The sequence below is a fragment of the Ailuropoda melanoleuca genome, chromosome 5 (assembly GCF_002007445.2).
Source record: "Ailuropoda melanoleuca isolate Jingjing chromosome 5, ASM200744v2, whole genome shotgun sequence".
NCBI classification, from domain to species: Eukaryota; Metazoa; Chordata; class Mammalia; order Carnivora; family Ursidae; genus Ailuropoda; species Ailuropoda melanoleuca.
In genome coordinates, this window is record NC_048222.1 from 28832142 (window position 1) to 28845804 (window position 13663).

Consider the following 13663-nt stretch of genomic DNA (forward strand, 5'->3'; position numbering starts at 1 on the left):
GCAGGGGCTAAGGGAAGATGGGTCACATGGGCAGGGGCCAGGAGAGTGATTGCAGCACAGTTAGGGACTTGGGTGGCCAGCCCTAAAAGACACATATTCTAGCTGACCCCCCCCCCCAATCCCCAGGCAGGTCCCACAGCACCCAGGGCCGAGAACGGGGCCAGGAATCAGAAGCTAAGGCAGGGAGCTTCGGACTTGGTTAAACCAGATTTTCAAGCAAGAAAGTGGCCTAGAAAAAGCAGTATTTCGGGCTCCATTTTGTTATCAGCAAATAGTTTTCGGCTGACTTCCTTTTTGCCACCCAACATGCTTTGACTCAATTCTCCCACCATGGGTGCAGAGCATGCAAATTAATCACATTGTTACCTCAGCCAAACATAATTAGGGAAGTTAACTTGCTTTGAAATCCATATAATGTATCCTAAAATTAAACAAAAAAAATTTTTTTTTAAAATCCATGCCTTTTTCCTTCTGTAAGTGTGGATTTTTGGAAGGTTGATGGTAATTAGTCATGAGAATACAACAATTATTAAACTTTGCATTGTAGAAAGTTCAGATGAAAGGACCACTTATGAGGTCCGGTACCTGCCTTGTAGATACATGCAAATATTTGATTAGCCACATTTCCCCCCGGGATCCCCAAAGGATTACAGGAAATCGGTGAACCGTTCTTGCCGCACACTCTAGTCAACAAGAAATTGGAAATGCTGTACAGTGTGATGATCAGAATACACAAAAGAAGGGGTAATAAGGCCCACCAAATAATCACTGGTGACCTCAGCAATTTTGTTAACAAATTTATTTCCCTAATTGGGTAACGTATCTTCGTGCTCGACTCAAGGGCATTGTAATAGGTTTCCACACTGCAGAAGAAGGAATTAATTAGAACTGTTTGCTCTTTGTTCCGTATTTACACTTGTCCACCAGTCTTGTAAACATTGCGCCTGGTTCCCTCGGCCCTCCAGGCTTCTCTTTCCCGACTCCCCACCCCACCCCCAAAATAAATAAATAGAAAGCGGAGAGTGTAATTTAACAGCAGTGGCTCATTTTTTTGTGCAGTCTGCCCCCACCAGAAGCTGCAGTTCGTGGTTAGAGCCGTTTTGCGACCAGAATTGGCAGAGGCGTCACTGCCACTAGGTACTCGGAAGTCTAGAAAGAGACCCTCGTCTCCACAGGCAAAAATGGAGAACCCAGGGTCTCGATTTGCCAGGGCTGTCTCTGGATTGCCCTTGCTCATTCAGACCCTGGGTAGGAAGTTGGCAAGACGGGCAGATCTGTCCCACTTCTTCCTGCCCCACCTAAATGCGTCTTAGGAAGATAAGAGACAGTCACTCGTGAGCTCTGTCTGCTCTTGGGGTGGGCAGCGCAGGCGAGCAGAAAAACCATACACTTGTGAACTCACTGTTCTAGTCTTCTTCAAGTAGTTTTTTTGCCTCACAGCTTGCCAAGACTTCAACATGACAACAAAAAAGCATTTTTAAACGCAAATTCTCCAGAATCTCAGTGTAATGCTGGCTTCTCCCTCATGCCGCAGGCCTCCCATGTACTCCATGATTGCGCCGTTTCACGCCAATTGCCCAGCCCCCGATGACCGGCATTAGCAGAAGAGGCCAGAGTCCATGGAATTAGCTCCAGAGCCGTTAATAGGCCCTGCCACGTATGGCTTTTGAATGTGGCTATTATTGCAAAGACCTCTAACAGTGTCTGGGGTACCCCGGCTACCAGTAGGTCCCTTGTGAGAACTATACTCCAGAAAAATCTGGAGAGGCCCAACAAGCCTCATTCTCCCTCTTGAATATCCTGCAGGATCTGGATGAGGTTTTCTAGGCCAAAAATGTAGCCTGAATCTGGTCCGTCGTAAGTGGTGTGCTCGTTCCAGGAGCCTTTGTATGTTGTGTGAGCAAAGTCAATCATCCGGATGTCAACTTTGGTGAGACCCCCGGAAGGGCTGCCGTGGGCCGTCTGCGGAGCCTCCTGAGGAGGCAGGCCCCCTGGGGTCCTTTCTGGCAGCTCCTGCCCATCGTAGATGATGAGGAGAGAGCTGGAGTAGAACCGGTATGAGCTCTGGCTCCTAATGACCGAGAGCAGGGCCCGAAGCTGGCGCTGGATGGGCTCCAGGAGCTCTGTCCGGAGGCGGGTTCCGTCATGCAGGAACTGATGGAGGGCTTGTCGGAAGCCCTCGACGGAGAGTTTTCTTCCATAGTACTTGTCTTTGCAGAGAAAGTGCTTCTTATCAACTTGATAAACCTGATAATAAAAAAAGAAAGAAAACGTGAAGAATTGCCAACTCAAGAAAAAACTTGCAATGCTATGGCTGCAGTGTTACAAGCTAACATGATATATAAACAGATTTCCAGGAGATGCAGGGCAAGAATGGCTGAAATGAATGGAAGGATGATCTTTCATCAAGCACCAGGGGAACTTTCACATTTTAAAATACTTTCTGTGCAAGCCCTTAATAGGAATCCAAGGTCTACATATCCTTCACCCCACAAAGTTGACTCTCCACCCATAAGGAAAAGCTTTGGATTGCCTTTCTTGTGAATTTCCAGTGTCATCCTCCAAATCATGATTTAAACCCTGGCTCCTGGTCTTTTTCCATTCGAATATTAGCAAACCCAAGCTAGAACATTTTAGTAGGAATCTGAGATCACAGCCAATGGCCTTGGAAAGCCAACTAGATTCAGTTTTCCCCAGTGAAGTTTATAAAGTCCTTTCTCTGCAGATTCTAAGGGAACAGTCATGGCTCTTGGGGTAGAGCAGGGTTGACTGATGATAAAACGAAAAAAAGACTGGATGAGGTAGAGATGGGGTTTTCAGGCAGCCAGTGCAGCTGAGGGGAGCCTGGATGGAACAGGGAGGTTTGCAGCAGCTCTGTGGACTGGTGGCTCCTCCTTGGGACCAGCTCCTCTCCCCTCCCCTGCCATGTCTTGGCCACCAGAAGGGAGCAGATGGAGGAGATGCTGATGGGGGCAGTGGCAGCCGCTCCCGTTGCATTCAGATGGCACAGGCACAGGCAGAGGCTGTACCAAGGCCAGTGGCTGGCGTGGCTGTGACTTGGCTCACTTCTGTCTGGCACACCTGGGAAGGACAGCTCATACCTGGCCAAGACAGTTTCTCAGGTCTTTCCTGCCTTCAGGTCACATTATCATGTTTATGGAAAACCAGTGTTGAAAAAAAATCAGAAAGCTATGATAGACTTGCTTTGGAGGGCTGGAGATGGGCTGTTAAATTAGCCATCATAAATACATGACAGGCATCACTGTCTAAATAAATCAGATCATTTTCAGAAGACTGGAGGTCCGGAGAGAGATTCCATTTACACCCCAAATCATCACACTCCATTCTCTTGAGGACTGCGTTCCAAGCCTTCCAAGGGACATCTGTGCAACAAATTTATAGACTCCACTTCAGCGTCAAGGGGTGGCAGTTTCAATTAAGGAAAGCTTTAACGTGTACCGTCAAATCGGTGTCTGGTTCTGCTTTGAGGAGATAGACGGTAAGAGCGAACGAGTGGGGAAAGTTTATTTCTTCCTGTTCTGCAGCCCCTGCCACAAGCCACATCAGAGCTGCAAAAATGGGGTAGAGTCTGGGCCGTAAAAAGCATTAACCATTCCTTTGCCTCAGCTGAGCAGGCTATGACCTTCCCACTTCAGTAACCAGAACAGGTAGCAAAGAGAAGCAGAAGATGTGAGGTAGGAAGTACGGCTAAAGGGTTCAAAGAGCAGGGTGCCTTATGGCGCCTCAGGAGGAGAGAAGGGTTCAGCTGTACCCTTCTAGAGGCTGAGGAAGCCATGGAGTGCACAGAGAAGCTCTTTTCCGTGCTCTCCCCAGCCCCTGTTCACGCACTGTTACCAGAGGTCTGCTCTCAAAGTGGACAGGACCCACGTGGCCACTAGGAAGTTTCACCCGCTGGAGACCCAGAAACCGAGTTAAAAAAAAAAAAAAAAGGCAGCTTTTTGGCACCACTACCCTGAAAGGGGCTCTTACAGAAATCCCGGTGTGTCCTCGAGTGGGAGCTGCCTTTCCTGCATGGGAGGGCTGTGCCTGGCTGCCTCCTGTGGCTCTGTGGGCAGGGGTGTCCGCTTGGGAGACACCCCTGCCTCGCAGTGGACATGCAGGACGCCCAGCCCTGGGCGGGCCCTCCGCCACCCACCTGCATGCCGCAGATGCGCACGCCCAGGCAGGCCGAGGTGCTCTGCGCGCACTTCCTCATGTGGCGAGCCTTCTTCTCCTCGGACGCGTCGTCCCCGTGCTGCCGGGTCCCCATCTTCAGGTCCAGGATACAGGGGTGCTTGTACTGTGACACGACGTTTTCCAGCAGCAGAAACCCTGGTTGCGCTAAGTTCAGGAAGGCTCCGCGGACGTGGAGGCTGCTGCCGCTCCGGAGGCAGTTAACACGCCTGGGCGGCTGCCTGGGACCCCCTTCTCTGAGCGCCGTTCCTGCTCTGCTGGCGCCTCACACACAAGCCCATCGTCCCTCTTTAAGAATTCAAAGTATTAGCTTCGCAGGCTGCTTTAATAAGTCCGTTAATTTAGGGGGAGTTTATGACCATGTGAGCTTCTTTTCCTTTTCCTTTTTGCTCTGAGGTTGGAATTGAAATGCAGGCGTGAAATCCCTGGCAGGGCATGCCCAATTTACATTTTATGGCAGAAAATCATAAGGCTAAAACCTCGAGTCACTGAATGGGCCAGTACCTTTTGGGAGAAGTGGGTTGATGTTAGCTTTGGAGATGAGTTGCAGGAATATTAATTTCAGCGGAGTAATTATCCTGCAAAAGCTTCTTAGGGATTAGGGTTGCAGATGTGTCTTAGTAAATACTGTGAAACCAGTCACCCGTTTGCAGGAAGGAGCCCAGCACTGACAAAGGAGTATTTTAAGCCTAAATGTACTCACTGAAAGCATGGCAGCTTGAGGATGAGGAGGGAGTGCCTCCTTTCAGAGTCTCCCTCTCGGGCACTTCCCTGAGGGGGGCACCACACCCCCTCACCCCATCAGCTCCATAGGAAGACATCTGCGGGGAGAATTTGGAGGGCTAGAAGGGAGCTTGGGGTTTGGGGAACCCACCCAGCAAGGCCGTCATCATTCCTATCTGCCCACCCCAGCCCCTCTGTCCAGGTGGCAGTGACATAGCCAGAAGCCTGGCCATGGGCACTGTGTTCAACGTAATTCCCAGTCTGACTTCCCCCATATTCTCTGATTTTTCTTTTGGAAGGATCAGATTTCTTCCAGGGTTTAGGTTTGAGGGCTTGTGCCTTGATGTCTCCCTCATATCAGTCTCTCCCCACCCACCCCTTCCCTGGCCCCGTGTCAGTGTCTCCCCCTCCCGCCCCTGCGCCTGTCTGTCTCTGTCGCCCCCCTTCCGGCCCCCCACCCTCTCACAGGTGGCAAGGAGTGCCGGCAAGGATACGGTGCCGCTGGTTCTCTGGGTACTCGGTGCAGAGGCGGCTCAGGTGGGCCTGGTGGCATTGCAGGCCCCACGGGTTAAAGCTCCTCCTCTCGGCCTGGTTCCCTTTAGCGTCTTCCACCAGGGAGGAGACTGGGGCGTTGAGGTGGAACTCGGACCTCAGGAGCGCGGCAGGGCTGCGGAGAGGGAAGCGCACGACAGTCAGTGCAGCCGTGGCCAGAGGGCTGGGGGAAGGTGCCCGTCCCTGGGACGGGGCTCTCCTGGGCTGGGCTCTGACACGGACTGTCCCTGGCTGCTCTCCACGATGCCTGCAGGGCCTCGGAGTGCCCGTCCTGCCCCGTTCAGGCCCTGGGCACCAGATTGGGCCACACTGCAGCCCTGGCAGGGTGTCTGTCAGAACCCCAGAAGAACTCATTAGAGCATGTCACCACCTCTGTCACCACCTCAGGGGCTGAGTGGTTTAAATTCACTTGTAAGTGACCTGGATTCCTCTTGCACTATCGAGGTGATGCAGCGACCCTGCCTGGAATCAGAAGGCTGGGGATTTAGGCTGTGAGTGTGCCCTGTCGTTATTTCCTTGAGACCTCAAAATGCCCTCAGAGGTGGGAATCCTGGATCTTTGGTCCACCCTCTCTCCTGTCCTCTGCATCTTGGCTTTCCCATCTGTGAAATGGAAATAATGCGAACCCGCTTCCTGATGCTGAGCCAAGAGGCTTAATTAGATCCACTGTGCTCCTTGGGGAAGGGAGGTGCTTTCATTGTATTAGCTCCCTTTTGTTTCCCATAAATGTTTTGTAAGTCCCCAGGGGTCCTTTTCATCTGAGAAAGGTCAGCTAACATTATCAGAGGTTTTAGAGACCTCTCTGGGACCTCGGGTGCCCTGAGCTGCCTGGTCTCCAAGGTCCCACGGAGGGCTGCGTTGACCGCTGAGGAAAGGTGATTTCAGACTGCCATTAACCACTTTTCCTTTGTGTCAACTATTCTGGGTTTCTGCACCCCCCACACCCACCCAGAGACACTGCATGGTGTCAGTGACACAGGTATTTAATTAAACAAATATGTACTGAATGCCTGCTCTGTATAGGACTCTGCGTACGTGGCAGCTTCTGAGATAAATACATCGGGGTCCTCCCTCTAAAACTGTGTGAAGGAAAATTCATTCCTTTCTTTGGCTGCATTGGTGTTTCTAGAAGGAGGCTTCCTATGAATTGGTCACTTCCTCGGCCTGTTGGGGAGCTGTAGGCCTTGGTGCAGGTGGGGGCGGTGCTGGTCCCTGCTAGGTTTCTGTCATCCTGCCACGTGGCCCTCACCTCTCCTCGAGCGAGTGAGCCAGCTGCCACTGGGTGAGGGGGTGGGCGCCACCGCTGCCGCTGGTGGTCTGCTGGAGAGTCTGCCATATTGCCACTGCCGCCGACTCCGTGGAGACCTTGAAGGGCCCCCGGTTCTCCTTCAGCGGGGTGGCCACCAGGCTGAGATGGCCTCGGCTGTCTTTTTGGAGGTGCACCGTGATGGTGCCTGCAGAGCACATGGGGAGGAGGGGGAGGGGGAAACCAGATGCAATTTACCTGGTGGACACGTTGCAAGAGGTGACATCCTTTTGAATTGTAGTTTAATGGCACTGATCAACCTCCCCCCTCCCCCTTCCCAACTCCTCTCTCAAGGAGGAGCTATGGGGACTGTTCCAGAATGAGCCAGGGCGGCGGAGCCTGCAGAAAATAGCCTTGGGCTGGTCTGGGCATAGGCTCTGCTTCATTGCGTCTCTCTGGCCTTTCATGCTTTGAACAAAGCCAGCCCTGTACATTTTGTTCTCACCTTCTGGTTTCTCGGTGCACAGTAGCACCTTCCCAGTCACAAGAGAGCTGTTCCAATGGGGCCCAACCTGGGGTCATCGGAGCCCGTCCTCCACAGAGAGGGCCCCCTGCCTCAGGGTGGCTGTGAGGGAAGTTGGGGCCCATCCCATTCCTCCCCTTTGCCTCCTTCATCATCCTTTCTCTCCCTTCCCTTTTTCTCTGTCTGACCAGCTTCTTCCAGGAAGCCCACCTTAGACAGCCTTCCGGGGTTTGGCCTCTGTGTCCCCATCATTTAGACTTCGCCCCCCTCACCCTGATCTCTGGCTTTAACATGGATGCCTGGCATCTCCTTCAGTTAGACACACAGCACATGACTATTATTGACGGAACATGGTTCTTTGATGGAAAACAGGAGACTTGTGGGATTTCTCCAGCTATGGTAACTCCTGACTGTCGGTGTTTGTAATCAAGGCACGGCAGCCTGCTCCAGTCGCTGCTCTTGAGAGTGGAGAGTGTGAGGAGACCCAGTGAACAAACGTGCTAATTGGGCTTCTCCTCCGGGACATGGGCCAGGTCAGGTAATTAGGTCTGCCATGCATGTCAGCGGCTCCATGGTCACCCCTTTTGGATTTCGGGCTCTGGTGGCACAGTCCAGGTCTTCCCCCTTGGGCTCAGCATCTGAGCTAAGTGGGTGCCCCGCCTCCTCAGAGTTCTGGGGGAGACGGCCCCGCAGGTGACTTTGTGAGGACTGGGTTTCTAGTGTCCCTGGTTCCCTGTTCTTCGTGCAGCTGATGCCTTGACTGTTCTGATGGCTCCTTCTCCCACCAAGCTAGGCTCCACCCGTCTCCACCCTGCATTGTGCCTGCGAGGCTGACCCTGTGGAGTGCACCAGTGGCTTCTCGCCTCTGATTTCCCAGGGGCTGGGCCAATGGAGGACGTTGGCAGGAGATGGGGTGGGGCCGGAGAAAGATCGAGGTATTTACCCCACTGGTTCCCTCCCTGCCACAGCATGGTCCTGTCCCTGTGGCCTCCCTCTTGCTGGGTGCATGATCCCATTCCCTCTCTTTGGCCCTTCAGGCCTAGGGGTGGTCGCAGCCTTTCAGGAATGCTGGTCCCTGAATGCCTCAGCATCCCCAGTTGTTCCCTTAATCCTGAGTGCACTTCTGCAAACCGTCCCTTTGAAAACTCCCTTCATTTAAACCCCTTTCAATGTACCCCTCATTTCCTGCTGGGACTCTGACTGAGAGAAGGTGGGCTGCATGTGATCAGGTCCCCTCAGCCACTTGGTCACTCTCTCAACGCAAGTGGAAATTTCTGCTGAGCCAGCACTCAAGGCAGCTGATTTCCCTGCTCACGTCCCTGCCCAGGCTGGTCAGTGCAGACACTCATTTCCAGGGCTGCTCTATAATTCAGCAAGTCGCTCTTCAGGGCCATCTGCGCCTAGCTCAGCGGTCTCTCTGGGCTAGTCCTGTCATCTCAGATTCCCGGTGCCCTAATTTCACAGCCTGAGAGTGACATTCAGTTCTTTCCAGCTCCTTAAAAAAATTCTGCGTTGCCTCAGCTCATCTCAGGCCCCTGAGTCCCTTGAATGAATAATGATACTACTAACAATACCATACCTGAACCTGGCATTTTGTCATTTACCTGAACCCGGCATGCCCACCAGAGGGGTTCCGCTTGTGAGAACCGGCGGCTGGTGGGAGGTCAGGGAAAGAACTGCAGTCGTAATAATCACTGCCACGTGCTAGCTTCCTGCTTTTCATCTGTTACCACTGAGTGACTGCAAGCCACCGAGACTCAGAGGGATGGAATGACTTGCCCAAGGTGACACAGTAAGGGGTGGAGCTCTGAGAAAGGCCATGGCAGACTTGGCTAAGGAAGAAGGAACAAGCCATGACACGGAGCCGAGGACTTTATCAGGAGACTCCGGTGTCGTCATGCTGTGTTTACTTCTGTCTGGATGAGGGACGCCCCTGCTGTGTCCTCGTCACATGTTTTGGCCATTCTGTTCCATGGGAGTGAACAGAGAAACCTGTTTTGAGAGGGTCATCAGTACAGAGGGTTGGGAGCGCCAAGAAGCCCAAGGACATGGTGTTTACATTTCTGTTCCTATTTCCTCAGGCAGGAGGGCTGCTGTGCCTATTTTGGGGAGGAGGCCTGACCTGGAAGCCAGCACCAGGCCCCAGGGCCCATCCCTCCACTGTGTGGAAAGGAGAGTGCGCTGCTGTCCGTGCTTGTCCTTGGAGAGCTTGGAGCCTCCTGGCTGCTGGGGAGCCCAAGATGGTGTGCCAGCCAAGGGCAAGGCCCTTTTGGGTCTTTTGTAAAGTTCAGCTCACCATCTGGCCTTCCCACTCTGGGACTATGGTGACACGCTCTCCAGAAACCACTGTCTCGGGGAGCCCCAGCCCCAGGAGGCCTCTCCGGAAGGACAAGAAATGTGACCTTCCCCTGCTTCTCTAGGCTCCAGCTCTTGTCTGATCTCATCAGATCTGACTGTATGAATAAATGGAGATGAGCAGAGGTACAAAATAACCCAAAACCAATAAAATCTAAAAATCATTTCTATTTCTCATATTGTCAGAACTATCCAGCCAGAGTCCGTGTCCCTGCCTCTCGCTCCGTCTTCCTGCATGCCTCTGGCTCTATGTCCCCACCTATCCATCTTCCCTCCCTCTCCCACATCCCTCTCCAGCTCAGCCCAGAGCTTGCTATGAAGCCTGAGACCCATAGCAGATAGCCGCCTTGCAAACGATCTCGAGTTGCCAGCTCTTTACCGAAGCAGCCTTTCAGTGGAATCCAGACTTCTTGGGGCTTGGATTGGTTTTTAGTCAAGAATCGTGTTGGTCCCAGCCTGGCTTCCAGCTTGCTTTTTGTGTCCATGGGGGCTAGGCCTGGAGGGACACAGGCTCCCAGCACTCTGCCGTCTCTGCCTGGCTGGGGGGAGCGGGGGACAGCCAGAGCTTTGTCTGCCTGCTCGCCAGCCCTCCCCAGGCACCTCAACCAGCAGTCACGCCAGCTGGGCAGACAAGAGTGCTTACTACCACAATTGCCATGCCCAGAGCATCTCAGCAATTTTGGTTTGGCCAAGCAGCTTCCCCAGCCTCCGGGAATATTCTGTCATGTATTTATTTTTAAGCTCATGAGAGCATTTATTCGCTGGCGTCTATAATATGAATCTGGCTTGTCCGTTAACTAACCAGACTTAGGAGTATGTCCTTGCTCACCCAAAGCTGACAGGTACACTGGGAGGCAGAGGGATGCAGCCCCAAGATGTTGTCATGCCCAAGGAGCCCCGAAAAAGGTCCAGGCAAGCTTCTGGGAAAGAACTGCAGTCGTAATAATCACTGCCACGTGCTAGCTTCCTGCTTTTCATCTGTTACCCTTGGGACATCAGTCCCAACTGCCCGACACTCCCTGCTGCCATCACAGTTCAGGGCAGTGAGAAGGGAGAGGGTGTGCTCCCTGGCATGCAGTGGCCACTACAGAAACAGCCCCTCTCTCTGGGGCCCTTCCCATGGGGGAGAACAAGGGAGACCCTCCTGTGGCAGCCTTGTGGGTATTCGAGGGCCCCTGACCTGAGGCCACTCGGAGTGATTCTGGGTAAGTCCCATCCCCTCCTTCATTGGGCTAGGCAACCCCCTGAGCAGGGGCACGCAAGGAGCCCATCTCTTGAGTGACAGCAGCTGATGAAGCGGGCCTGGGTGGCTGAGAGCCCACACTTGGGAGCCAGACCTCAGACCTTTAATCCTGACTCTGCCTCTCACTGGCTGTGTGACCTCAGGCAAGTCGTGTCACCTCTCTGAGCCTTGGTCTCCTCACCTGTGAAATGGGATAATAGTAGCGCCTGCCTTGGAGTGTTGTTACGAGGATTGAGTTGATACACAGAAACTATTTACAGTCATGTTTGGCACTGAACACTGAGGGTTAGCTGAGATCACTTTTCTCATCCAGTGAAGCAAGAAGCCTGCGCAGCCTGGGAGCCCTTGGAGGGACCATTTCCCCTCTAAAACCTGACCTCAGCTGGCTGCTCCAGGCATCCGAGAGTGTGAGGGTCCTGGTTCTGGGCCTTTCTCTACTGTCTCTCTAGATGTGCTTTTCCTTAAGTGGGGCCTGGCCCATGGCACTCCACAGATGGCATTCTGGCTGTTGAGTGAACCGCTGTTTTGGCACATGGAATCCTCACGTTTGGGTGTCACCCGAGTCTGTGGCTTTGCCTCACTCTTGCCCTCAGCAGGGCTGTGTGGTCTCCCCTAAGGGGTGTCCTGTGGTTCCCTGACTCAGTCCCCTCCCAACTTGTGTGCAAATGCCATATCCTGGCCGAAGCCCCAAGGCAGAGGCTGGAGCGTGCTCTGTGGCCATTGGTACACACAGCCGTGATGCCTTGGCTTAAATTAATCTGTCAAGTCAGCAGAGCCCTAAGGCAGGAGGTACCAGGGATAGGCCTGACCGGGCCTGGGAGGCAAGGTAGAGTAGGGGTCTGGACAGTAGACCAGTGCCTGAGGGTACCCGAGAAGGGTGCCGTTCTCCCCCACCCAGAGGAATGGGTTTGTGTAGACAGGACACTGGGAGGGCATTGGGATAGGGTCCTGGAGACCAAGCAGCCTCTTTCACTTTCGTGCTCTGCCTGTGGCTGCCCTGGCAGTCTGTCTCAGCTCCAGAGCTGTGCCCAACAAGCGTGAAATGCTGCGGGCAGGAGGCCACCCCACGCAAGATCCTGCCACCCCTTTGCTAGGTTGAGTTCAGTTGCAAAAGGACAGACATTCATTACAGCGGGTGCTCTGACGAGCCGGGCAGTGACCCACAACTGATGGGCAACCCCAGGCTGCGGCCCCAGAGGCCCCAGGGGAGGCCTGCAGAGGCCGCACACCAGCCCCCCGCCCCTCCCTCTCGGTGTGTGATGCTCGTGGGTCTCGTCGCAGACTCTCGGAAGGTCTTGGCAAGCCAGGATTGAGGCGGTGCTTGGGGCTCAAGGCCTTGGCACCCTATCAGTGAGTCTCAGTCTGGGACATGCTGAATACAGATTCCTGGGCCCTGACCCCAGGGTCCCCAGTTGTGGAAAGGAGCCTGGGAATCTGCATGTGAACCCCTACACCAGCCTTGGTCAATCCCAGAACCCACTCTGAGAAACACCCATAGAGCTAGGCCCCATCCTTCCGGGTTATCTTGATCATTGAAATGCAAGTGTGTTTTTGACTGACTTATTTGGATGTTATCATCACTTTTACTACAGATGCTTGGACAATGAGGGCAGAAGCGTATAGTCACAACATTTAAAAACCTTTAAAAGAGGTCTTTTTTCTGGGCAGACATCCCGTTGAGGGGCTGGCAGCTGGCAGAGTCATGCCCTGAGCCCTGTGAGCCATGTTTACTGAAGGCCAGGTGTGGACCAAAAGCCTGCCCCATGGATGCTGGCCAGCTGCCCAGAGTGCCCCTGCCTGGAGGCCCACAAATGGTGGCCCTCCCCATCCAGCCTTCTTCACTCCCCAGAACCCACCTTGTACTCTGATCCAGAACACACACGGCTCTGTGCCCCACTTGCCCAGCTCTCCCTGGAAGGCAGTCCATGGCCCTGGCTTGGCCACTGGATGAGGATGAGGAATTCTGGTTTCCTAAACATGTCAGGTCCCAGTTCTTCACGCCCTGACCCAGACCTGAGGCTCCTCCCACCCGCCTGGGTCTCCAGAGGGAGGTGAAGGAGGCCTCAGCCTGCCCTGTCTTTCCCAGCCCTGGTCACAGGACCCAGCCATGGCACTCCTGAAGCACAGACCAGATACCCTAGCAGAGTGGGGTGGGGCCGGGGTATCATTTCATTCCATTCTCAGTTCCTTGAAGCCTAGTAGCTTAAGCTAATTTGTAGGGATGCCAAATGGCATTAGACTCCAGGCCTGGAGGCTTGAAGAGTTCAGAGAAACTAGGACAGTGAAGGTCAACCGGGCTGTGGGAGAGGGGCATGTCTCCATGGCAACCCTCACACGCAGCACAGTGCACGCGGAAGCGACGGGGGCGCGCACGCAAGCCTGGCCCGGTCCGGCAGCCTGGACACTCACCTTTGTACTGCGGAGTGAAGCGCTTCATGGCCAGAGGCAGGGATTCATAGAACCTCTGCTCCCGGGAGACGAGGGGCTTGCACACGGTGTGCTCATCGTACTTCATCACGCTCACGTGCCCCCCGACCTGGTGCAGGAAGGGCTCTAGCCGCACGCCCACTCTGGCGTCCCCAGGATCCGTGCTGTCCTGCACAACCATGTGGGCGCGGCAGGAAGGCCTGGCGTAGAAGAGGCAGGTCCCGGACGGGAGGCGGGGCTGTCAGTGGTCCTGAGCTCTCTCCTTCTGGGCCTTTATCAGCGTCGTAGCACAGCTGTCCCTCTGTCTGTCGGCCTGGGAGGGGGCCCCTGGAAAGCAGAGGAGGAAGGTGGAGATGGTGTGAGGGAGATGGGGTGCTGGGGGGAGCAGAAGGACCCACAG

At 54.0% G+C, this 13663-nt stretch overlaps 1 protein-coding gene across 1 annotated transcript; it reads right to left on the reverse strand.

Moving 5' to 3' along the window:
- Positions 1–1779: 1779 nt before the first annotated feature.
- On the reverse strand, positions 1780–13444 carry IP6K3 (inositol hexakisphosphate kinase 3). Its single transcript, XM_034660562.1, has 5 exons — positions 13246–13444; positions 6719–6923; positions 5412–5584; positions 4157–4332; positions 1780–2247 (listed from the first exon to the last, which is right to left on the reverse strand). Exons 1-5 carry the CDS (start codon positions 13442–13444, stop codon positions 1780–1782), a joined length of 1221 nt encoding a protein of 406 aa, XP_034516453.1.
- Positions 13445–13663: the final 219 nt, after the last annotated feature.

Excerpts from the sequence above, each read along its gene's own strand:
- IP6K3 (XM_034660562.1), bottom strand. The coding sequence starts at position 13,444 with ATGGTTGTGCAGGACAGCACGGATCCTGGGGACGCCAGAGTGGGCGTG. Across the intron at positions 5,585-6,718 it reads GCTCACTCGCTCGAGGAGAG|CCCTGCCGCGCTCCTGAGGT; the intron begins GTGAGGGCCACG and ends CCCTCTCCGCAG. Across the intron at positions 4,333-5,411 it reads CCCAGAGAACCAGCGGCACC|GGTTTCTGCTGCTGGAAAAC; the intron begins GTATCCTTGCCG and ends TAGCGCAACCAG.